The sequence below is a fragment of the Gopherus flavomarginatus genome, chromosome 15 (assembly GCF_025201925.1).
Source record: "Gopherus flavomarginatus isolate rGopFla2 chromosome 15, rGopFla2.mat.asm, whole genome shotgun sequence".
In the NCBI taxonomy this organism is placed as follows: Eukaryota; Metazoa; Chordata; order Testudines; family Testudinidae; genus Gopherus; species Gopherus flavomarginatus.
Genome location: NC_066631.1, coordinates 28,301,985 through 28,328,623, shown reverse-complemented (window position 1 = coordinate 28,328,623; position 26,639 = coordinate 28,301,985). Strand labels below are relative to the sequence as shown.

The 26,639-nt window shown below is 42.4% G+C and overlaps 1 protein-coding gene across 5 annotated transcripts in view; it reads right to left on the bottom strand.

Annotated features, from left to right (window-relative positions):
• MAPKAPK5 (MAPK activated protein kinase 5) overlaps positions 1-25,479 on the bottom strand; it is a 32,496-nt gene extending 7,017 nt beyond the window's left edge. The window contains exons 1-11 of one of the 5 annotated variants that reach the window (XM_050924260.1): positions 24,882-25,479; positions 20,159-20,232; positions 18,029-18,104; positions 16,423-16,520; positions 15,054-15,166; positions 11,830-11,915; positions 10,274-10,369; positions 9,631-9,711; positions 5,856-6,043; positions 3,073-3,193; positions 2,230-2,360 (exon numbers count right to left, since the gene is read on the bottom strand). In XM_050924260.1, the coding sequence (XP_050780217.1) occupies positions 2,230-2,360; positions 3,073-3,193; positions 5,856-6,043; positions 9,631-9,711; positions 10,274-10,369; positions 11,830-11,915; positions 15,054-15,166; positions 16,423-16,520; positions 18,029-18,104; positions 20,159-20,232; positions 24,882-24,917 (1,100 nt within the window). In that variant the 5' untranslated portion in view covers positions 24,918-25,479. Of the gene's footprint in view, positions 1-2,229; positions 2,361-3,072; positions 3,194-5,855; positions 6,044-9,630; positions 9,712-10,273; positions 10,370-11,829; positions 11,920-15,053; positions 15,167-16,422; positions 16,521-18,028; positions 18,107-20,158; positions 20,233-24,881 lie in introns of those variants that run through there. The other 4 variants (XM_050924262.1, XM_050924263.1, XM_050924264.1 and 1 more) reach the window with 4 other exon arrangements.
• Between the last annotated feature and the right edge of the window lie 1,160 nt (positions 25,480-26,639).

Genomic DNA, 26,639 nt, shown 5'->3' with positions numbered 1-26,639 from the left:
GGGATGTGTGAGGAGGGTGCAGGAGTCAGGGCAGAAGGCTGGGGGCATGTGAGGAAGGTGCAGGAGTCAGGGCTGGGGGCATCTGAGGGGGGTACAGGAGTCATGACATAGGGTATGGGGGGCTGGGAATGTGTGTGGGGGACTGGAGTCGTGGCTGGGGTTGGGGGCGTGCAGAGGTCAGGGCAGCGGGCTGCGTGTATGTGAGGGGGAGTGCAGGGGTCAGGGCAGAAGGCTGGGTGTATGTGAGGGGGGTGCAGGGGTCAGGGCAGGGACCTGGGGCTATGGGGGGGTGCAGAGGTCAGGGCAAGGGCTTGGAGGGTCTGGGGAGGAAGGGTGGGGAGCGGGGTGGGAGTTGGGACTCCTGAGCTCCGGGAAGGGGCTGGTGTCTGACGCACGGGGCACGAGAGCTGGGAGCGAGGACTCTGGATTCCTAGGTTTCCAGCTGGACTCTAGTTGTTCGAGGGGGTGGGGGGCAGACGGAGACTAGGGCTCCGGACTCCTGGGTTCTGCCCTCAATGACAGAGGGGAGCGGGTCCAGTGACCTGGGGTGGGGAAAAAGGTGCAACCCAGCTGTTCCCAGGGTCCAGCAGGTGGCGAGCCGCAGCTCCCGGGCTCGGGTTTGGGCTGTGGGACGCGGCCTGCCCCAGTACAGAGCCGAGTTCATCCTAACACCGGGGCTCCAACCCCGGGGCAGCCTGCCTGAGTCCAGGGAGTGCACGGCGCAGCTGGAACCCAGGACCCTTCCCCACTTACAGGCCTTGCGGGTGCTGCAACTCCTGTGGGGCCGGGTCCCTCTTCCTGCCCCCGCCGGCAGAGCCGCTTCCGGGCGGCTCAGGCTCTGCGGACACCAGGCAGCGGTATGGACACACTAACTTGGAAACACAACCTGCCGCCGGAAGTGACAGAGGCCAGGAAAGCATATGGAAATGCTGGTGGGAGGGGCAGAGAAGAGCGGGCCGGGCCAGGCAGCATTTTTATCACAATACTCCAGTTGAGGCTTAATCAGCGAGAAGTAGAGCGGAAGAATGACTTCTTGTGTCTTGCTTAGACATCCCAGAAGGATGTTTGCTTTTTTTTGCAACAGTGTTACACTGCTGATTCATATTTACTTGTGATCCACTATGACCGTCAGATCCCTTTCTGTAATACTCCTTCCTTGGCAGTCATTTTCCATTTTGTATGCGTGCAACTGACTGGTCCTTCCTAAGTGGAGTACTTTGCATTTGTCCTTAATGAATTTCATCCTATTTACTTCAGACCATTTCTCCAGTTTGTCCAGATAATTCTGAATTTTAATTCTATCTTCCAAAGTACTTGCAACCCCTCCCAGCTTGGTATTGTCTGCAAACTTTATAAGTGTACTCTCTATGCTATTATCCATATAATTGATGAAGATATTGAACAGAACTGGATCTGTAACTGATCCCTTCGGACCCCACTTGATATGCCCTTTCATACATTTAAAACTAGAGATTTAAAAAAAAATTTCAACTATTTTTCCAAACAAAATGCCATAATACAATGTAATAAAATATTCCAACTACCTGAATACAAACACTATTTGGGAAAAACCCAAGAAGAGTAGCTACTCTGCTTCTAACCACAGCAGAAGAAAAAAAATTATACTCAATTTACTGTACTTTTAAGAATTAGATACTCACACTCCATCTGCTCATTACTCAAATGGAAAGCTACTCTATCCAAAATACCATTACAAGTTATAGTTGGTCTGTTGCTTCCAATTTTTGAATTTTATGTGTATTACCTGCTCTGAAGTTCACATACCATTTGATTGTTAGCCTTAATTTGAACCTTTGTCATTTTAAGTGGTATCAGATGTGTCAAAAGAATTTTTTTTCTTGATAAGCTTAAATTTAAACTCTTTGGTAGGTAGATTGTGACGTGCCTCTTAAGCCCTGTCCATAAATTCCTAATACAATATACTTATATGTAAGATGAGGATAACACCACTATTTTCATACCTCACAGAGGTGTTGGCTGGAGCTGTGAAGATACAGCATGCTATATATGTATTATTGGTACTAGGTTTGACTCCAGCTGCTTCAGCACAGGAAGTAGGAACTAGCCAACCAACCAACTAGACCTTCTAGGAATTTCAGTCAAACAAACCTTAACAGAGGTTTAAGTGTTAAACAACAATTGAAGTACCCTGGCTTCTGACATTTAGGAATTATTAGATTTTAAAACATTAATTTTTTAGAAAGTTACCCTAGCAATTTTCTCTTGCGTAGAATTGGATTGTTGACAGAGTGGAGGGGTTTGAGGCTAACTTTGAGGTCTTGGATTCTCATGTTAGCAAGCTGTTCTGCGTGAGCCTGTTGTATCCCAGCAACCATTGCCTGGAATGGAAAAAGTAGCACAGTGTTTTAATTAGTTCCTTTGTGTATAAAAGGCCAATATAAGCCAGTACAAAAACCGTTCATAAAAATCCAGCGCACATTTCAGGGATGCACAATAAAATCATGCTTGTGCTACACAAGACCAGCTCAGTACTGAGCAATGACCATGCGGGATAATATCCTGACCTTGCAAGGGCCTGGACTCAGTCTAATGGGTCTTCTCCATGTCTAACTTCCATGATCTTAGAGACCTGAGTGTGCGACCACTTTTGTACAAATGAGTATTCCACTTAGTCATTTAAAGGTGGGGATACAGACCACACAGCTGAACCCCTGACTGCCAACCAATGGACTCATAGCTGCAGAACCAAGGTAAACGAAGGAGAAAAAGGATGCAAAACTGAAGTGAGCAAAGCACCTAGAGACAGAAGAGCTCTAATAGGTCACATTTACTATAACTGGCCATCTCCTCCTGCGTCTCACTAGGTCAGGGTTGCTCTTTACAGCTGATCTTCAAGAATTTTCTTTCTAGCCCCGTTTTAAATGAAACTTTTTGGTTTCAGGAACAAAGATTCTCCTTCTCTTTCTGAAGGTCATCAACCTCTGAGCTCTTAATCTGCAGGACATAGTTTTAAGACAAAATGCTTAACAAACATCAATGTGGCCCGATTCCAGACTTGACCTTTTTGAAATAATAAAACGTTATCTAAACCTTGTCCATCATCATTTGGGAAGAGGGCAAAATGTTATCGAGAGCTTCGGTGGAGTTTAGCCAGGGATGGTCCAGGACTCCTTCTATAGTCAGCCGTTCCTCGGGCTTTACCTTCAGCAGCCTGAGAGAGAAAACAAATCGGTCCTTAGAGATGCTCTGTTCTTTCTATGCAACAACCTGCTGTTCTGCCTAGAATCATAGTGCTTTTAATTTTGCAGTTACCATCCCCCGAGATGAGAGTTCTTCTTTGACTAGAATGCCAACAAAACCTCTCACAAACGATCTGCTCCTCATCAGTCATTTTATTCCAATGACCCTTTCTGGAGATCTGTTTAAGCACTGCAGAGTTACCGTGCGTATCTTCAGTGACACAAAGTAAGAAAGGGATCCTGTAATGAATGTACTCAGCTAACTTGTATCTTCAGATCCTGTGATAGAAAAAGTTCTCCTCCTTTAAGAAATACCCAACGCAAAATGGACCATTATTCTCTGGAAATGCGCTTCTACAGATTTGCCAGCTAGTGGGACTTACTTAATCAAGGATTTTGTGCATGCAGAGTAAGGCAGAATTTCAAAGCTAGGTATTTGTTTACTGAACAGACTCTGCTCCTATAATGCAACTTCTTTGCACTGTTTCCTCAGCAGAAGGATGGACAAGTGGACACCTCTACAATTGAGACAACTTCTATCTCTGGTGAATTCGCAGCACTTAATATAAAGAACTCTCCAGTGACCTACTGATTTAGGCAACTATTTAATGGCTGTGCTTGCAACAGATGGATGGCCTCCTTTCCCTTCCGCCCCGACACTGATTGAACAGCCTCCAGAATATTCAGCTCTCCCATGTTAACAGTATAAATTAGCCGTTTCCACTTAAGTTTCTATACTGCCAGATATCTGCTTATTCTTTGCTTTTTACTTATACCAACACTCAAAGCACAATTTTACTATAACGTAACAACTGTAGAGTCCAAGATAGGATTGTAAATAAGAGTTGCATTATGAGATTCTGTGAAACCTTATGGATTGTTATGGAGAGAAAGATAAATCACTAGACACTGACTAAAAAGAGCAGCCTGGAAAAGATTTGGCAGGTAAATTAAAGCTCCCACTATTAAGCACCACTGTTTAATATAAAATAAGTTGTCAGTATTATGGCTGATATATTATTGGTATTGCTGATGGTCAAAGATAAAGGTCAAGTTGGAAATAGACAAAACAATACGGTCAAATTAAGCCATAATTAACTTTCTTGCACAACTATACCAAAAACTGATTATCTGATTGTATAGCAGAATTGTTCAATATAGAAAGAAAAAGTAGGTGACTTTTACAGAAGTGTCAGCAGTGCCCCAGGCTAGTCCATAGATTTAGGTACAAGGCACAGGTGGCAAACAGGCCTCCATTTCAGTTTTGATTCAAGAACCCAAGCCATATGGATTTTTTCCTTTAGATTTAAAAGGGATAATTTATATTCTTATTCTTAAGTAAAGATCAAGGCCACATATCAGCTAAACATGCTCCAAAGCAAGCAGCCACTTGAAGGCAGAATGTGACCTCCAGAGCTAAGGCTCATGTGAATAACAACCTTATTTTTTTTAAAACGCAAAATAAACAGAAAATAGCACACATACAGGCTAAGAACCTCTCTAAAACAAGAGGATCCCCTATAAAGACTTAAATACCTTACTGCACATCAAGCCATAGACACAGGTTCTGACACATTTGGTGGAGAAGGACAAAGAGGAAAAGTAATTTTGACAGTTTATTCAAGAGAATGAAAGAAAACTGACTTTATCGAAATCATTGACAGTCTGTGGAATCCAATATCGTGGCCATTTTGAAATGCAGTGGAACCTTCTTAGAGTGAAGCTGCTGTATTAAAAAAGCTGATTTCACTCAAAGTGAAGGTTTCAGTGAAACCTTAACTGCAATTTGTATGTCAAAGCCCTTCTCGACTTTATACCACTAAAAACAGGTTCCTCCAATATTTACAAAAGTATGCCATTGGTTTAGTTCCTGGAGTTTTTACAGTGCCTTAAAGGGGACAGTGTCAGGTTAAAATAATTAAATGGATTTGATTTTCACTATTTATGCTGCTTTTAACTTTTTTTCATTTCTCTGACTGAACAGTGAAAATACAACTAGTCAATTTCAGTTTTAAAAATGTGGTTGGCTTCTGATCAGTTCCATTTTCTAGTTATCATGCAATAGCAGAGGGCTGCAATGTTTGAGCTGCAAATACTTCAGGGAATATTGATTTGCTTTTAAAAAAATGTACAGAAATACTTATTTTGGGGTCTTAGGATTTAACAGATTTTAATGCTCAAATTTTAGGCCAAAGATGACCTGACAGTGTCCCTTTGATAAAATACATACCAGAAAAACTTTTGCACTGTGCTCAAAAACCTTTTCTGATCAGCTGCTTGTTTTAGACTGGGTACACATGCACTACGCACTAAACACTCGTACTTTTCCAGAAGTGCTGCATGACGATATAACCGTACCGCTCCCGTTAAAGGCTAAATCTCCATGCAACTCTAAATATTTTAGTGATAGGAGCCGATAAAATTTGAAGACAGTGGTTTGGAAAAAGAGAAACAAGGGAAAACATTTACCAACCTTTGTTCATGCTGAATATGAAATACAATGTTCCAGCTTTATACACAGACAATTTTTTTTCTTTTGAAAATGGAGCCTTTAGTGACAAAATATTTAGTGATTTTCCAATGTCTTGATATAAATAATAAAGAGTAATATAACATTTTCCTCAACTGACTCACTTTCTCACAATGTCTTTTGCCATTTCTGAGATCTGGCTCCATTCTTCCTCTGGAAATTCAAAACTTCCTGTCATGATCTTTTTCCGCATGTCCTTTGGAATTGTCCGACTGTGGTGTTTGGAGTAAAAAGGAGGGTATCCGCACAGCATCACATAAATAATGACACCCAGGGACCACAAGTCACAGCTCTGAAAGCAAGGAAATTATCACTTTTGGGGCACAACTTACGGCAAAGCACTGTGTAGCCATGTTAAAAGATCTACACGACTTCTTATGAAATGCTGAAATACCTTTTGGTCTCTCTCTAGTGGTCTAGTCTGAATTAGTTTATTGGAGAGGGAAAAACAAAATCAATGAAAAGTGTCCAAACTCTGGAAGAATTTAGATTTCAAAAGTTTTTTTCCTCCTCCCATTAGCTGCTTAAGACTTTATCTTTTTCTTAAACAGAAAGATTAAATTTTAAGTATTTTTGCCAGCTAAATTGGTTGTGTATTTTTTTAAAAAATGTTTACTTTTTTAAAATGAGTAATTTCGCAGTGTACTTAGTAATGTTCTGATAGTCACATGCTAAGATTCAAGTATCCTTGTATATAGATCAGTCAAAAACAAACTACAACACTTCACAAGTTTGCCCAGTATACCTGCATGTGCCCCTGACATACTGAAGGGCCTTCCGACACCCAGATCCTCAGGGTAATAATTGGAGATATACCAATCTCCTAGAACTGGAAGGGACCTCGAAAGGTCATTGAGTCCAGCCCCCGCCTTCACTAGCAAGACCAATTTTTGCCCCAGATCCCTAAGTGGCCCCCTCAAGGATTGAATTCACAACCCTGGGTTTAGCAGGCCAATGCTCAAACCACTGAGCTATCCCTCCCATCCAAATTCCTTTGGATTTTGAAAGTAGATACCCAATGTGTTTTACTTCTACAAAAAGTCAGTTGTTTGAAATTTTTTTTTTTAAACAAACTCCTGTGTGGTTTCACCAGATACCTTTCACGGTCAAAATTTTCCCCAGGCTTCCAGTGATTTCAATGGATACGAGCTTAACTTCTTTTGAGCATTCCACCTTCAGAGTCTACATTTTAACAGCCAATTCTGTACGTACAAAACTCCCCCAAATATTACACACACACACACACACACACACAACTTTGATCCAGTACACAAAAATTAAAAAAAAAAAAAACATTCAAAGGCTCAAGGGAAGGCTCCAATTTAACTCTGTAGCAAAATGACATAAACAGCATTTATTACTCATGAAGGTGGACCATTAAACATTTGCAATTAGAGTGGCCAAGAATTATTATGTAAAGACAGTTTACGTGGGAGTTTATCACAGTCTATTTCAGAGAGCTGGGCATATGCTAGGTGCTGTTTTTACAGTGAGTCATATTTGGCAGGAGGATACTGGTAAGAACATTTTATACACCACTCCTAGCTAGTTAATGAAGCCATGACTGAAAGCTGTTCAAGAATGAGCTGGAACAGTTCATTAAGTGATCTCTGTCACATGCAAACAAGGCTGCTTATCACAGTATAATTCCACAGGACAAGACGACAACTAAACAGGGTGAAAAGGGATAACACATTGGCAACGAACTGGTTAACCCTGTCAATACAGGTATGCACTGTGGAGTTTATTCCTATTCTTCTGACTCTTTTCTTTATGCTAAAATATGATTCGTACTTTGATAACGTACAGATTTAATCCACTGAAGGAACAAAACTGCCTTCAAGCTATGTATCAATGTGACAGTGAAAAAATATTTTCTTTTTAGGACTCGCAAGAGTTGCATTTGACACTTCTGTACTGAAAGGGAGAGAAATTACTTATCTGCTATTGCATAATCTACTCACTGCAGTCCACAAAAGTGCATCCCATGTCTTCTGATTGTGACTTTTAAAAGCTTATCAAAAAGCACTTGGGACCACTTTCCCCATCTCTGAGGCTCAATGGCAAATAGATGAGAGGGTGAGAGAGTGCCAGGGCATGTGAATCACTATACTGGAAGAAACTCGTGTCGGAGACTTGCTCTGTCTGTTCCATTATTTATGTAAGTGTCTGGAAAGTACTGGTTTCTTCCTGCTCAGCTCTACCCAAGCTACTTTTCAGGGATTCCTCCTAAAAAGGAAGAAGTAAGCAAGACATATGGGGTAATGCAGTAGAGTTCACCTCTGTGTACTGCCATTTGGATTTCTGATATAGTCTACTCAAATGTACCTCCGTACACCAAAGACTCAGTGTACGCTGAGCTGAAGAATTACCCTTGAGAGTGATGTCAGTGCAAAGATTTCCCTTTGCAACCAGAGAACTCTAGGCTTTCTTCAATCAAAGCTGAAAACATCACAGGAAAACCCTAAGTGGCCAAAATACCACTAACTATGGAGGGAAAGATGCTGATAAGCAGAATCAGTTGTTAGGAGAAGTCAGAAAGGAATGCGACCTTCCTGGTTGGCCTTGAGAGTGCTCATAAAAGAAATCTCAGGACAAATTCTATCACAACGTTTGTCAAGACAATCCCAGCATCAGCTGTGATACCTATGACTTTACTGGTACAGATATTAAAGTAGTTTCTCATTGTATAATAAAACTATTTCTCATCTTAAAAAAAGACAACAGTATGAATAAGAGAGAGCTCAAGTTAGCAGGCTCTACTATCAAGAGCCCCTAATATCAACAGAAGAGAGGATTCTTTTGGAAGAGCCTTTGACAGTGGTGAAATAATTTCTTCCCAGGCAGGTATCAGCTGCTTAAAACTTTGCCAAACAAACAGTTCAGGCTGAAATTTTCCCTGCCACATATTTGCCTGAGGCTGAATTTTTTGGGAAAGTTTCAGTTAAAATGGTTTGGCCACTTCTGAGAATGAGGTTAGCAAAACAATGAAGTTAGAGAATGAAGGTTAGATGTTTAGCTAATGTTACAAAAATGGAATCATTTTTCCTTGCAGTTTTTAATACCATTACTGTTACTAATACTGTGCTATTGCTAACAGCGCTGGCATATTTCTCGTTTGATCGTGCTATTATGAAGGAGTTCATACTTCAGACCAACAGATCACTTCCATCAGAAAGAAGAACTCAAAGCCAGAAGCACAGTTAAGCATGTCATGGATCTCTAGACCTGGGACAGCTAATCTGTGCAGCCCAATTAACAAGCAGAAACTAATCAGAGTACCTCTGAAATCGATTAACCCTAAAATAATAACTGATTATTGAAAAAAGCAACTATGAACAACAGGGACATATGTATTTTGAACTATTAAGCTAAGTTGCAATTAAATGCATTTTTGTGGCAATATTTTACCTTCCTCCATATCACCTGCACACAATTCTCCAAGCCCACTTAATGAAACCAGACCAACCATATACCCAGGAAAGAGTACTGACAGTAGTGCCAATGCACCACCTGCTCGTTTTTTAAATTTTTATTTTCCAACACTTGCTACGTTGTAAAGTAGCCAAATTAAAAACTCTATCCCTGAGGTTACTTCATTCCGGCTAAAGAAAGGGTAATTTGGCAAAGTGACATTTCCCTAAGGTTCGTTATACTTCCTACTTTTCACTGGGAAACTGTGTGGTATAATCTAGTTAGTTTTATGTATTAGAAAGCCTAGAGTCTGAACCTTTTTACTGTTCCTGGTCACAAATGCCCCACTTCATGGTAGTGTGATATTACAGCTACTACAGTTACTTCTATGGTTTCATCTACCCGCAGAAAGAAAAAGCACTTTCCTTAAAAGATGTCAACACTCAGATTCTTTGAAAAGTTTACCTTGTTGTAAGTGTAGGGTGTTGGTGAGGTAGGGATAATACCAGATTTCTCTTTCTGATGTCGTCTTTGTGCCTCCAGTACCTGTTGCAGGGAGATAAAAACAAGAATCCACATTAGAAATTACAGTACAAATCTAAATCACATGCCTATAGTTAAAGCTGCCTGACACTTTCCATTGTATGACCCTATTTTCAGCTGCTTAAAACTTTGCCAAACAAACAGTTCAGGCTGAAATTTTCCCTACCACGTATCTGCCTGAGGCTGAATTTTTTGGGAAAGTTTCAGTTAAAATGGTTTGACCACTTCTGAGAATGAGGTTAGCAAAACAATGAAGTTAGAGAATGAAGGTTAGATGTTTAGCTAATGTTACAAAAAAAATCCTTCCAACTCTTTGTTGGCAAGCTCTAGTACCTCCACCCTTATCTCATAGTCCCCTGCGGTAACCAGTAGATTGCAGTGGTGTAAAGCAATAAACAGTCTGTTTTGAAAGGCTATCCATGCTATCCATTTATTCATGACTCCCACCCAAGAGTCCCTTAGTAGTCTCTAGAAAGGGGTATTAGACTGGCATGTGTACAGAGGCGTGGCCAATAAATACTGCATGCATTATTTCTCTATAACTGAAAGGACAATCATTCATTACCTGAGGTGCTACATAGTATGGAGTGAACTGGGGTGTCATCAAGTCACCTTGGTCTATCTTGGCAAATCCAAAGTCACACAACTTAACTGGAGCGTCCTGAAACAAGAAGCAGGAGGGATTTTATTATGGAATCTTGTTGTACTTGAATTTCTTTTAGTTTACAGTATAGCGTTCTTCCTTCCCTCTTGCATTCGACTCTCATCTCACTCCTGCCGTGGCTTACTCCTCTTTTTCAGCTATTTCCTTCCCACTGCCACATGGCTGTTATTCTGGTGTCATAAACTGATTTACTTGAGCAATGAATACCCTTTGTGCTCCAGGCTGCTCTCAGAAACTCAAAGTATATCCCAACCCCTTGTCTGCAAGGTCCTACCTGCAAACTGTGGTGGTTCCTTTGTATATGCAGAGTGGGTGGGGTGTAGGAAGAGATGTGATGGGCCATCAACAGTGGTTCCACACTATATGGATCCTCTAGTCCAGGGGTGGCCAAACTTACTGGCCCTCTGAGCCACATACAATAATCTTCATAACCTTGAGAGCCGGGAACGCCTGCTGGGACTTGGGGATTCAGCCCTGTGGGGCTCACCAGTCTCGGCTCGGGGATTCAGCCTTGTGGGGCTCACCTGTCGGGGCTCGGGGCTCCTACCCGGTGGGGCTCACCTGTTGGGGCTTGGGGCTCCTGCCCGGTGGGGCTCACCTGTCGGGGCTTGGGGCTCCTGTCCGGTGGGGCTCACCTGTCAGGGTTTCTGCCCGGTGGGGCTCAACTGTCAGGGCTCGGGGCTCCTTCCCTGTGTGGCTCACCTGTCAGGGCTCGGGGCTCCTTCCCTGTGTGGCTCACCTGTTGGGGCTCGGGGCTTCGTCCTGCAGCAGGATGGTGGGACTTGAGGCTTCTGCCCCATGGGAGGTGTCTGACAAGGCTCAGGGCCCCAGCAGGCATGCCCCGCGGGCCAGAAGCCCCGATCTCCCCTCCCTGCCGATCTGTGAGGGGGAGAAGGGGGATTGGGGGTGGGGGCCTCCGGGAGCCGCACTTTAACTGTAAAAGAGCCGCGTGTGACTCGCGAGCCACAGTTTGGCCACCCCTGCTCTAGTTAAAACACCCGTACTGTGTATGTTTGCAAGTGTGTGTTGGGGATGGGAGGGTTGAGATGCAGTGACTAAGGTAATAAAAACAGAGTAGGAAGGATCTGTTCCATCTAAACCCTTAAAAAGATCCCTTATGTAAAGTCCATTTATCGTGTTTTCGTGCTAGGCACAGGATTTGGCCCTAAGTAAGATTTCACTGGTGTGGACAGGTTCTGTTCTGAGGAAATAACAATCTGATTTCACTGGGGGCAGTGAGAAGGAGCACATGACTGACTCCTTTGGATTCCTATCACCAAAAGATTGAGCTGATCTCATTGCACAGTGACCTCTCTTTGTAAAGCACGGTGAGAACTACTGATGAAACGCACTATATAGGAACTAGTATTATTATTATTTTCCACTTTTCTGAGCATCATCTTTGATCGTGTTACAAAATTCACCAAGAAAGAGAGAAAACTAAGTCCCCATCTTACCAAAGAGTTATCCTTGAAGAGGAGATTCTCAGGCTTGAGGTCTCTGTGTGCAATGTTTAATGTGTGACAGTGCTGCAAAGCCAAAGCTATCTGAAAAAGGGCACAAGAAATCAACTACGGTTATAGAACTTCTCCCTTTGCCTTGACAGTATTTTTGCACTTTTGCAGAGACACTGTAACATTGTTTAGGCCTCAAATGTTTTTGGAGAGAAGTTAAATATTTAACAAAAGCCAATTTCAGATTCAGACATTCCTGTACAGCGCTGGAAACCCAAACAGCACACTGCACTAATGCATGGAAATCAGGAAGTGGAACTGCCTAGAAGTAGACACACTGACCAGTCTATTCAATTTACATTTCATTAAGCTTAGACAAAAGGAAAACAAACAGCATAAATTCTGATTTTCTTTTCATTACGTTAATAAGCCAGAGCAGTACAGTATTACTAACCCAGGTATGTAATGCATTTTCAGTACTGAGGTTTTACCATGACAGTGTCCCTTTCTTTTCTGTACTTGGTCAGCAGTGTCACTAACATGTTTGCAGGTACTCAAGCGATTCCATTCTGCTTAACTTTCAACACTGAAGTTCTTATTTCAGGACTTCAGCTATGAAGGTTGATTTCAGCCAACATTTTCTTTCTTTCATTACTTAAGAGCTAATATTCAGGTAACTTTATTCTTTAACACATTAATGGACTGTCTACATTTCACCTGATCCATGTGACACAGAAAACTACTACTAGTCCTTCCAAGGTAAGGGGATGATAGTTTTACACTGCTGCAATTGTTTAGAAACTTGTTACCTAGTCTTAAGATTCCACAGATTGTACATGTGAAGGTGTAATTCATTTAAACAATGAAAAGAAATAAAACATTTACATAATATCATTGAAACAAAACAAAATTAAGGCCCAGTCAAGCAGTCCTTATTTGGGGAGAATTCATTGATTTCAGTGGGACTTCAGCCCAAGCAGGGTCTCAGGATAGGGTGATGAATGCTTAAAAAAAATAGTGCAATGAGAGCTTTAATGCTAACTTAACCCAGAAGCAAATACAAAAGCTTAAATGTGTGTTCTCAGGTAAGCTGCGTGTCAAGGCTTCATTAACTGGGCACACAGGGTTAAAATTCTCTAACTGCAGATATTATTCAGGAAACACCAGACACAAGAATAACATTTTAAAGTAGTTTTCTAAAACCTCAGTCTTGCAAACACTAATGCACTCCTAAGTAACTTTATGCATGTGTGTGGTCTCATTGAAATCAGTGGATTTCATACATGCATGGTTGTAAGACTGGGACCTGAATGAGCTGGATTCTGTCCATGTGTTTAAAAAAAAAAAAGGAATTAAATAAACAAAGATACTTTTGACCAGTTCTTCCTGGAGACTCTCTTGTTCAGAAAGTGTGCTGTCTTTTAAAATCAAACTTCATAAAACACTAGTAAATTTACTGCGGAGAACAATCCTGCACTTCTCATCTAATTTCTATGCTGGGCAATTGCACAGAATGGAAGGCCAGAAAGGTCATTGCAATTAATGAGAAACTTCATGAGAAACAACTTACAAAACATAAGACAGTGGTTTTCAACCCATGGTCTGTGGATCCCTGGGGGTCTGCAGCCTATGTCTAAGATTTCCAAAGGGGTTCAACACCTCCATTTGAAATGTTTTAGGGGTCCGCAAATGAAAAAAGGTTGAAAGCCACTGACATAAAGTATTTTATAGAAAATTAAATTGGAAAGAACAGAATTTGCTCCATCCCCTCCAAATCTCCCCTCTGCCTCCCCCTCAAAAAATAGCAGCCAGCATAGTCTGCCTAATACACTGGAAGCACAATCATGACATCGAGATATCACTATGCAACCATATCAACAGTTTAAAGAGCCAACACACTATGGAAACCTTAAAAAGAATTCTATTTAGAAACAATGATGTTGTATCCCTGTCTGCTCTCTCTTTTTAAATCCACTATGGTCATTTTCAGGGGACCAGGATATTTGTAGCTTAGAGTTTTCATTGAATCTTGCTCTGTTTATCTCCCATCTCAATTCATGCATCTTCATTTTGGGATGTCATAATCCTCTCTGCAAGAACTAAGTGAGGAGGACTGTGTTCCCTATATCCACACGCAGAGGGGCCCTTCAGCACGTGGAAGGGCTCAAACATTTTTGTAGCAATAATCTCCTTCTGTGGCTCCTGGTAGAGGTCTTTCCTGTCCCACAGTGGTTCTCTGGAGGAACCACAGCCTAAGGCTATATTATTTTTTCTGCAGCCCTCTCGTGAATCTAGGCCTTTCCGGATGGCCCCCACAGCTCACCCAGAAGGAACAATTCCCCTTTTCCCCTCCATCCCCAAGGAATGATGTGGGGAATTCCCCAAGGGGATCCTTGCAGAAATGCCATCCCACTGAGCCCCTTCTTCAAGCTTGACCACATCTGGCCCCTCTGATGGGAGATGAGCAGATGAACTGATAAGCAACAAAGCATTTGATGGGTGCAAAAGTCCTTAGTAATACAAGCTGGGGAGATGCCAAGATACCACAGTGCTGAGTGAGTTATCGTTGGCTAGAGAGAGAAAAGAAACACAGACGACATGTGCTATCCATACTGGTAGACTTATCTTGGAATTCAGTGGATTTTTAGGTCTTCCATGAGACATTTAGCAGATCCTTAACACTTAGAGAGAACACTGGTATCTTCTAGACTTTGAGAAAAATGAATGCGTGGGGCATATATACACGGTATGGTATATTTGCTGTCTCCCATGGGCCAAGAGAAACACTACTAATTAGTAATTATAGCTGATATTTAGCAGTGGTTCCCAACCAGTAGTCCTGCAACCATCTGTTCCCCATGAAGACCCTTCCTGGTGGTCTCCTGAATGTAATACTTTGAGAACTGCAATGCTAGGGACAGGGCAGGGATACTATCCAGGAGGGGATCTCTCTCTTGTTAAGTGCTCAGCAGAATGACAAAGTTGGAGAACCACTAATAAGAAGGACTTCAAAGGTATAAAGATCTCAGCCCAGGAAGATTAGCAAAAAAATTCAATTCTTCAGTTCTATCAAAACATTGGTATTGTCAGATTATAACAAAGCAGGCAATGATCATTGGATCAGAACTGAGGGTTATTTTAGCTTCCTTTTTCCTTCCCCGCCCCCATGAAATTGTAACTATTTTAACCATTATTGTTCATGGTTTTGGTTATACATGGGAGTTAACTTGCCTGCTTTGTTACTTGGCTTGCTTGCTTCTCAGTAAAGTGCCGGTGCTGGCTGATTCTGTGAAATAGCTCTCCCCCTTCCATCATCTCCATTACAATTAGAAGCCGAGCCCTGTTTAAAAGCATTTCATTTCATTATATTAAAAAAATTGTCAAAATATAACAAAATTGCTAATCTAGTAATGCACATTTCACAGCTGGTGATGCAGGCCAAAAGAAAGAGTGTAATCGTCTCATACTGTTATTCTGTCTACATTAGTTTAATAATTTTGGCTTTTACAGTGTCAAATACAGTATCTTCTGGTCTCTTGCATAGTCTGACTCACTGAATAATGCACTGTACTATCATAAGGGAGACTACAGTTTGCACTTCACATTAGGCTCTCGTGCTTTCCAACCGAAGCGAATGCATTTAGGGATTATTTATGTAGAGCTGTAGATATTCACAGCAATTTACAAATGTGAAGCTGACAGCCATCTTTAAAGTTTTAGAGGCAGGATACCATATTGTGCCTCCCGGTTTTAATTAAAGTTTTACCGTCAACCCCCACTGAGAACAAAAAGACAGAGGATGTCATTCCTTTATTTTATATTAAAACAAATCTCTACTCACTCTTAAATTCTTTACACTTAACACCCAATTAGAAGCTAATATCACTATTTTTCCCTATGTCATATCAATAGTTGACAAAAGCCCGGGTTCATGTTTTTTCTGCGTCTATTTTAAGCTTGGCAACATTTTGACTGTTTGCAAGGCCAGAAATGTTATTTTTCAAATGCAATTCAATATACAGATTTATTATTATTTTTATTATTATTATTATTTATTATTATTAACACCGGCATTTCTGAACCTGCTGCTGGCCAGAAGTCACCAATCTCTTGCAAGGGATCTCATTTGTGAGCCTGCATGTAAAGGGAAAGTATCAGTGTCGGAGAGATAAAAACAACTCCTACCCTGTTTTAATACAGGCTTGAAAATGGAAAGCTCCTCAAAGAATGCTGACTCTGAAGGTCTTATGTGCCAAACTAGTATTAAAACAGGACAGAAGCCTGTTTACTCTCAGACAATGTATGTGTCCCAAACTATGGTAGTTTTCAACAAGATGATAGCTGGAAATATGCAGCAAAGAAATCAAACTTTAATCAAAAAATGAAGTTCAATGTATACAGTATCTGTCTATAAAGCCAGGGCACTCTGATGAGAAAAATGGGTGCAGCTTACTGTGAAGTGTAGTATCTTGCCTGGAAACCCCAGCTGGAGGCTCCTTTCAGGTTTATTAATTATTATTAAAAAAAGTCTCCACTATACCTGGGCCTAAATATGGAAAGCAAGCTGTGGGAATCAATCACCCTATGTAATCTTACCTTGGACTGGATTCATGAGGGAACTGCACACTGTTAGCATAAACATCAATAATTTGAACAATATTTGGATGTGTTGCACACATCATGTGCAGACGTACCTTAAAGAGAAGGTAAGAAACGTTACTGTACACAATGATATGCATCAAACAGCTCCATCCCTCCCAATATCCCCAAGATTACAGGAGCCAATCAATCAAAATGATTTAATTGCTTCAATGTAAATTACACACAGGCTAAAAATTACACAGCCCACTCACTTATTTCAAAACAATGCCTATAAGAATTTATATAATCAACCAAGCAGACATTACACTCAAATAAACAAGACAAAAAGACAATATTATCAATTTATTTACCTGTCAAGAATTGTTACAGCTTATGACATCAACGCTAACAAACCACTCAAAGTTCAAGCTTTAGAAGAATTTTTTTTTACAGAAATGATCTTATTGTAACAATAAGGATATGGCTTATAGTGACAAAAATCTGGAAGTTCACCAATAAAAGTTGAAACTTTATACTCTGCCTCCTTTTATGACCAGATGGAATAGTAATCATGATACATAAAGTCACCTTCTATTCAAATATTCTGCAATACTGGAAGATGGCAAGTTTCAACCAGTTTTAAACCTCTTAGTTTGGAGGATCAGGTCAGGTCCTTGATGTTATTTTCATATAGCTTTTCCAGGCAATTTAATGAGAATTTGCTTTGCAGCAGAAAATGGAATTTGTATAAATCTTAGGCACAATGTCTTTCTCTCTCTTTTTTTTTTTTTTTAGAGTGGGAAACGTTAACATTTTAAACTATTGCTTGTAATTTTATATCGATTGATACACTTTTCAATGTGAGGAGAAGGAAACCGATGCTAGATGTGTAAAGAACGTGTGATATATATATTTCTTTAGTTTAAGAATAAATGACATTTTAATGTACACTGATGAAATGTTGCCTGAAACATCACATCTTTCATTCAACAACAAAAATTCAAAAGAACAAACAGTATGCAAAAATCATATAAACCTGCAACAGCCATCTTAAAGATCATACATTCCACATGCCTATTCCCATGTTATTGTCACTCACACTAATGTAATCACAAATTAAGCTAGTGTGCTCATCTAAGATCTCCTACACCATATCAACCCTAAATCATTTAGAGTGCAACTTGAAGCATGTCTGCCAGTTCTTACTTTAGTAATGCTGGGAGTCCGATGTATGGAAGCTAAATTACCTCTAACTATTCATATTATGTTACATAATGGAGGGTGAGGAAGGCACTGTAGATTCATGCACCTTTCTGAATGGAACTTTCTGTGCATAAACAGCAGGTATCCATTGTGAATACAGCATGTCTAGCAAAACCACAAAAGTGTGCCCAGTAGAAACCAAACATAGGGAGTTCAAAGGGTCAAAAGCACAGAGCACTGCCTAGCAAGCGTATTGCAAAAAGCAAACCCTTCTTAACATATCTTAATGGAATCTGTCAATGGCTGACTGACTTTCTACCTTAGCTAATTCTTTTTAATACAAGTGGAATAATTTGCAAAACGGGAGAGATCTTGTACATTTCAATAATTATACAGGTTTTTAAAAAATGAACTATACCTCATTTCTAGCTTTTGGACGATCAAGAAGAATTTTCAGTGCAAACCGTTCTTGAGTAGATTTTTTCATGCAGACTCTGGTATTACAGCAATAAAATCATTCAGTCAGCAGGATTGTGAAAAATATTTTAATTAACCGATTTATAATTACTGGTATTAGCCTATGTTAATCTTAGCTCACATTTCATGAGCTATTTGTAATATACAGGGTGCTTGTTGAGAAACTAGACTAGAAAGCCTCAAAGGAATTACAAGTCATCACCATATTCCAAAACAATCACAAGACATACTTGAAATATGGACATTTTACACAGAACTTATTCTCCCAACAATACACAGCACATCTTGATTCAAGAGAAAGCAAGGACTGAAACTGGTAAATAGCTTTGCAGATTAGAAACAATATATCACACATGTTAATTATTAAGTGAGTAGTTTTTGATTAAAAACTCAGTGACAAATTAAACATCTGGAATGTAGAGTCTAATCAGCAATAATACATACAATGTTTCCAATGCAAAGCCATTGTTCTGACAAGGCCCCTGACAATGTTGAAAACAAGCACTTGTGCAATGTATATTTAATATTAATGATTGGACTGCTTCAGAGGGAAGGATCTTAGGCCTATTTGGCAGCCATCAAATATAAACAAAGAACAAAGGGACATTTCAAACTAGATGGGACAGAGTGATAGAAAATCATCCTTCCTGGACAGGGAAATAGATGAGATAGCCCAGCTGGTTGTCTCCCTCTCAGTCTCCCAGTGATGGAGGCAGTGAAGTTTGTTTTCCAGGATTGTAATGAGGTATATTCTCCATACTGGCACTAAACAGGTTAACTGAAGCTAGAACAGCTCAGTTAAGAAACCTGGTTGCACCTGGAGGCGGGGCTAGGTCCAACAAGATGAAGCCCAGCTGGGTGGTGAGTATAAAGGGAGGAAGCCCAGGTAGGAAGGGTGATTTGTCAGTCCATCTCTGGTTGTTAGAGAGTGAAGAAGGGCCTAGAGAGAGGCAGAGGGAACCCTAGGGGAAAGGGCCTGAAGAAAAGCCAAGGTAGAGAGAATTCCAGGAAGCAGCAAGAGTCAAAGGGAACAAACCTTAGCTACTCATCATGGAGTCTCTAAATTGGCACCTAGAGGAGAGGGAGGCCCTGGGTTCCCCTACCCACCACTGGGAAAGGTGGTACGGGAACACCCTGACACAATGCAGGGAGAACTGCTGCATTTGGAGCTAGACCTTCAGGTTAAAGAATCTATAGAGGAGGGAGTCAGGCTAGGGGCAAGGAGTTATGTCTGAGTTTGGTTTACTGGACTTGGGAGGAGGGGACTAAATGTAACCCTGCCATGCGGCTGAGCCATGAGAAGAAGCAAGGCCCCTCAGGACAAGAATGGCTGTCAGCGGGGGGGCAGTAGATGAGACCCAGCCCTGAGGGGGCACTGCAGCGGTGAGTCAAGAGGACAGAAGCACAAACATCTGTTCTGGGGTTTCAGGCAGACAGAGACTCTTCATGGTGCTTCACAGGCAGCACCAATTCTTGCATGTCAGTGATAAGACTATTAATGACCCAGTTAATTCTGGTAACAGATACTGGACTAGTTACAGTATCTGAATTGGCTTCACATAACAAGCTGAAAAAAGAGCTGGTAAAATTATTCAGCACTAGATGCCTTTTCACTAACCAACTGACAATACTATTGATGGGCGTGGTGTCCTCTGCATTGTATAGACAGTGTTTTTATAAAGAGAAATAGATGCTGGAACAGGGTTTTCTATAAGCATCTTGCCCAAGCACATAACTATTCCTAGTTTGCTTTACAAATAGAATGGTGGGTGATGGGGCAAAATGAGAGAGATGAGATGAAGGATTTTCACTTTAATTTCAAACATTTCCAATAGTGGCAGAGTACCCGAGTCACATACACGCTCCATGTACACGGTACCTTACATCCGAGTCAAGAACTTGTTACTACACACAAACTATTCCTATTTCCTTATAACTAAATGAGAGGAACTTTTCAAGATTTACACATCTTTCTACTATTAATGCAGTTAAAATATATACTCACTACTTTACTTTGCTGCTAACATAACAATTTGATGGCATACACAAATCAGCAGGTAAACTGTCTTACCTAACTGGACCACTGATTCCAGCTCCCAGCTTCTGAGTCCAGTTAATGCTGTACTCCTCTAAAATTGAGGTTTCCTATGCAAAAAGGAAAAAAATTACTACAACTTTTCTGAATCTGCAGACCAGATTTGAAAGAGACACATCAATGGAAAAAATATGCTTTTATTTCACTTTACCAAGGAAAGTTACACACCCATACAAATACTAGCATAACATGGTGCTATAGTGTAAAATATCTTCTGTGCTTCTATGGCAGTTTGCTAAAGCTGGTCTTGCTAGCATTCTGGAAGGGGTAACCATCAATTGATAGAAGGGGCCTGGGAAATAATAATATGCAAAGGCTATCTTCCTTCTGAGTTCTGCCTTACCCCTTCTCCCTCCCAAAAAATAAACTGTGGATGAATAATATTTTTTAATTTGAATTTACTCTTTGGTCCTGTCCACATTAGCATCTTGCTAAAGAACTGAGGTTTCCAGTCTTTGGATCTTTACATTGCAAATTAAGCACAGCAGAGGCCAGTGCTAAAAACTTTGATCTTGTTTGTTAAGGAACCATACTCATGATAACCATTTTTTCCTCCGATTTGCACAAACAAGACCAAACTGTACTATATGCCTCAGGAACTATTGTACTTAAACATCTTCCTTCAACATTACATCATTTGTTGTATATGTAGGGGGCCTTAGCATAACAGAGTTTTGGCTAAAACTTCTACCACTGCTGTTAAAGACAATACCACCAGAGAAGAGTATAGATATATACATGCTAGCTGTTAATATAGTTCCAGGGAAATATATATTCCATATTGATGCTGTTCCTCCCAGGAAGCAATTTATATAAGTTTGTTTTCTGGCTTGCTGTAAGGAATACAGGAAGTAGGGATCGACAGGGCAGGGGAAAGATTAAACAGGAGAAAAAAGTTAAGAGGATATAGTGAACAGAATAAACTGTTTGCCAAGTGACTATTTTGACTAGTCTTTCCTATATATTTTCTGTCAGACTAAGCAGTACAATAGTGACCAAAGCTGGGGTCTGAGCTCTCTTTCTGCTCCTCATCCTTCCCTCACCCTGCAAGATCTGTACTGGTCATTTTCTGGAATGTGTGACAACTAATTGTATATTTAAGCACTAGTGTGCTCAGAGCTGTATACAGAGAAAGTCATCCTCTAGATAAAGGAGTGGATCATCAAAGTAAAATACAGATGTTCAGATATATTACTGACAGGCTGAAGCAGCAACACTCAAATGGTCAGCCGTTTAAAATTAAATTAATTTAAAAGACCCCCAGTATACACTGCAGTTGGTGGGTTAATGTTGAACAGCCTCCAAGAAAATGTGGTATTTTAAGCAGGATTTGAAAAGGACTGAATCCCATGTAAGGATAAGGGAACAGGTCCCAGGGTAAAGGGGAGACATGAATTTAAAATTCTATTGTAAGCTGTCTACGACAGGAAGCTTGCCTCTCTATATGACCTGCAGAGTGCTTAGTAAAGTTGCGTGCTAATAATAAATGAGTGGCATGAACAAAGGTACAAAGGCAAAATTTTAAGCATCTTTCACATGTCCCAGTTATACCCCCTTAGAGGAAATAGGAGAAAATTAGAGCAGTGCCTACTACTTGGCTTACTGTTTTCAAGTAATAATACTGACAAAGTGTAGTTCCCTTATCAATTTAAGTGATCTTAGAAAGTCATATAAAGGAACAGATTTATCCCAGTATTTTATTCTTTGATCAGTTATTTGTATAATGAAGAGTGCAGGCTGTTGGAAAAAATTGCCGTTGCAGTCTAAAAAGATATTCAAGTATAGACAGGGTCTCTTTGAACAATGGCTCACACATCACTCTACACCTCCCCTGCCCAAACAGAATGGCAAACAATATTCATGGCGTCTATAAGACCATCCAAGGAATAACTTGGAATTTCCTTGATGCAAGGAGGAATTCAAAACCCTCCCTCAAAGAAGCCCAGCAAGACAACTGTCTCTTCCTGCCTTATATAGGACAAAGAGACCATGAGAGGAGAAAGGTACAGGCTAAAGCAATGCTTTTTAAAGCTTCTGAAATGAACTTATAGATTCTCTAGAGAAAATGAAGGAAGTCTTTTGGGGGGAGTGGGAGGGATGGAGGAAATAGCTTCTGAAGGGCTGAGACAGCACCTATAGATGCAGGTAGCAAAGAGAGCTAGCTCTCCAGCTGGAAAGGCCTGGCAACTTGGGAGTAGCAGTGTAGCGAAGCAGTGAACTTGTAAAGTGACTGGCAGGTCAGCTGGAACTATTTGCCGATGCTCAGAATGTAAGTGCTTCAGCTACTACTAGTGAAGGGATTTTAAATGTGCTAAATTGTACCTTAACATTGCTTCAAACATTCCTGCCTGTTATGCAAAGAGGGTGCCTGGAGCATTATGCTGAAGTTCTCACCTATATCTGTGGGATTTTTATGCCTTTTATTGTTTTGGGCTTAAGGATGAACTAAGCCTGCTTCCTGGGGTTCACTCTCATTGCCATGTATTTCCCACAACCTCCCTCCATCAGTTACAGTTCCACTGGTAAAGAGTTCAACTTCCATTCAATAAGCAGACGGCACTTAAAAACAGTAGTGTGGGCACTCATGCCGCACATCTCCTATCCAGGCTCCAACAGCCCAGCAAGTAAGTGGCAGGGTTTCAGCTAACCAACTAAGCTCTTCTTGGGCACAAGGTGAAGGTATGTATCAACCCTTTGGGGGAAAGTCTTGCAAGTTTGTTTTCCCAACACTTTCCACCTAGACCCAGTGAAAAATTGTAGAGAGGGATTTTTAAAAGAACCATTCATATTCAACATCAAAATCAATCAAACATTTTATTTGGAGTAATTAATGCCTGATCTTCAAAACATTAGTGGATTTGCATTGCTCAAATGTACTTTCCAACTTCTGCTAGTTCATGCTGGCACAGTGATCTATGCTCTCCCAACTCCTACTGCAGAACTTGCACCCATGGGCATGAAAACTATAAACTTTAATAATCACGTCTGATCGATGATAAATGGGAAGTTCAACCTCAGGCTTTAATGAAGGATTGAATTATATTTTGAATTGATATGCCTTTTATCCCAAAGGATCACACAGTATCCACTGCTAACTAGCTATCCTGAGAAAAGCAGCCAGTAGCTGGCTGGCTGGCACCACAGTACACACCATGGGGTTGTGGATTTTTAAACCAAGGACATCTAGGCAAACACTAACTCTTACAAACTGTGCCACGGGATTGTAGTGCCTATGCAAGTCAGACAGATGGATGCTCACTTTTGGACAACTACAGCACTGTACTCAGTCTATTACCTCAGGAATGATGTATCCTGTTAGTATTTGACTGTGTTGTTTCAGAGGTGGATGGGTATTCCCAACCTGATGCTCAGACCAAAGTGCCATGCTAGCATTGTTAAAAAGCAAGATCCATCATCACATTTTCAAATAAATCTAGACTCCAATGTTACAAGATTATACAGAAACTTAAATAGCTCACATTTTCGTATATGTGCCTTATAAGAAACCCTTCAGGGCTTGAAAGGATGGTGGGAGGTTGAGGCGAGGAGACTTGAAATGCTTTTTTCCCCAGGTACAACTTGTATTTAATTCTGGTGCCTTTCTGGAATTTGTCTGTTTTATCCTTGTGGTTTCATTAGCAAAAGTAGTACTTATCTAGGATTATGAAGTGCTATCTAATGATATGAGTCAGGAAGGGATTCTAACATATTTATGAAGGCCTTACAGCTGGCAGTAGTGAACTTTTGATGCAAGACTAAAACATTGCAGAAATTTTCTAGTACATTTTTATTGTTCTTTTCTCTCACTGACTTTCACTATTTTCTTCAGGAAATCAACTCAGGCAGTGACAACTTCCTATTGAATCCTAAGTTCCTATAATAATTCTCGCTGTGCAAAGCTATGTCTGTTTTGTGCCCTCCCCTTTCTCCCAAAAACCAGATGTCACACATGCCAAGTTCGTTTTCATAAAGTGCAGCATTTTCTTTTAAAGTGGACAAACTACCTGCATATCAATTTGAGGAGTGAAAATACAAAATTGTATGGGTAAATTTGGTCCACTACAAGGCAAAAGACTTCAGGGTGTTGCTCCTGCAATCAGTGGGATGCGGGTGCAAGTTTTTATACTCAATCTAGTATCAGAGTGCCTACATATTTATTACCCTAACAGCACTTTGATCAGCCAATAACCATAGGACAGAGCTATTCTGCCAGCTGGTTAAATTTACATTGCCAAATTTAACAGCACTGTAATTAAAGTAACTAATATTCAAATATTTTAGCTCTTTATTCCCAGCATCAAAGGACACAGATGGCGGAAGTTTGTTTTCAGAGAGACAACATGTGTGAAAGAATATGTTGGTGGAAGGAATAAGATTTGTAAGAGGGAGCTCAGATTTATCATCCCCAAGATATGTGAGACATCTGAGTGAAACAAGATCAGCCAGGTTCTCCACTCCTCCCAAAAAAATATACTGAACAAGAATTTGTGGCCCCTGTAGAGACTGCAGCCAGCACTATGGGTGACTTGCGCTCCCCTCCCTCCCCACATATCCCAAGAGATGTTTGGGGATGGGGTCCAAGCCCCCAAAGCGAAAGGGGTGAGCTGTTTTAGGGGGCTGAAGACCTCGAGCGGAAAGGCGGGGGGAGGAGAAGAGGGATTTGCTGGGGGGTCCCCGAGCTCCGGCGCCTCCTTCCTACCTTAATCATTTTATCCATTTCGTGATCCTCCGACATCCTCCCCCACGGGGCCCCGAGCTGAGCGGGGAGGGGAGGCGGGGGATCCCGCCTGCCGGTCCCCAGGGAGAGAGGAAAGGAGGCCGTGGGAGCAGGGCAGGGACCCGGGGCCGCTGCGCGGCGGGGGAGCTTGGAGGACACGGGAAGGGGGGGAGCCGGACGGAGGCCGGCCAGCTGGATGAGGGGAGGGGGAGCCGGGCCGCGCCCGCACTAGGCAACGGGCAGCCCCCGAGGAGCCTTTGTGCCGCTGCGCCGCCTCATCCCCGCGCGGCCGGGTCAGTGGCTCGGGAGGCGTCTCTGAGCGGGCACAGGGGGCCCCGGAAGCTGGCGCTTAACCCGGTAATCGCCGCAGCCGACACTCCGCTACGGCCAGCGCTGCCTGGGAGCCAGACATTGCCGGGGTCCTGGTGAGGGACAGCCCCGCCAGGCTGCGCGCCGCACGGAGTCACCCGGTGCGCTACCCACGCTAACGCAGCTCGGGGGCCCGCACCCGCCGCTAACTCCCCACACCACTAGGAGGATTTTAGAAGCCACCTCTGCGGCGATTATATAATCAACAGGCGCCCGCATTCCCCGTCTAAGAAGGCGACGCCGCCACCAAGGACCCCTTAGAGGGCCTTCGACCTGTAGGCGCTCACTGATTACGTAAGAGATACGGGGAGGCTTAGGCCAAACAATAGGGGGAAGAGGCGGAGCGAGAAACCAGGACCCCCCCGTAACTCCGCCCAAGAGCCAGCTAGGACCCGCCCACTGCGCGAAAATGTCCCGAAAGAGACTGCACCAGCGAGATGGGTCATGGCGGGACAGTCCCGCCCGAGATCTCGCGAGGTTTCATTCCAATGAAAACCTAAGCAATCTCGCGAGGTTTCATTCCAATGAAAACCTAAGCACCGCGCCTGAAGCGCCATTTTGCGCTGAGAGGAGGTGTCAGGCTGCGGGGCCGCTAACGGGGGGCAGCTGTAGCCGCCGTGCCGGCTCGTCTCGCTCCATGTGAGGCCGGAGGGGCGGAGGCGAGACCCCCCAAGCCTGGGTCGTGGCGGGGGGACTGGCGGGCACGGGGCCTTACTCAGGGAAGTACCGCGCTGAGGCAGGGCCCCGGGGCCGCCCTGTGCCCGGGAGGAAAGTGCCTCCCTCGCTGCGGCGGAGTGAGGCGCTCGGCGCCTGGGCTAACGGGGGCCCTGCCAGGTCTGCGGCAGCTGAGCCAGGAGCCCCTGAGCCAGGCCAACGCCCGGCAGCAGTGACGTGATTTGTGCCCTGCCCCCTTCTGCTCGTGACAGGGGGTCCGCGCCATGGCAGCCGCTGACAAACCTGAGCTCGCTGCAGGGGCCTCGGGCTGGGCCCACCCTGCAGCACGTGTCAGCAGTCACTGACAGCGCATAATTGGCGCGGAGGGGAAACAAGGTGTATAGAATCTGCTGAGACTAAGCTTCAGTTAAACAGCACCAGCTGTTGGAGTGACAGTCATAGGTGAAAACTTCCACGATAATGGAAAAGCTTAGGGCTTGGCGACGCTCGACACTCCAAAGTGCTCCTGCGGCAGTGCTTTGAAGTGCGAGTGTGGTCACTGCGCCAGCACTGGCAGAGAGCTCTCCCAGCGCTGCCGGTACTCCACCTCCCCGTGGGGATTAGCTTGCTGCACTGGGGCACGGTTTACACTGGTGCTTTACAGCGCTGTAACTTGCTGTGCTCAGGGGTGTGTGTTTTTCACACCCGAGTGAGAAA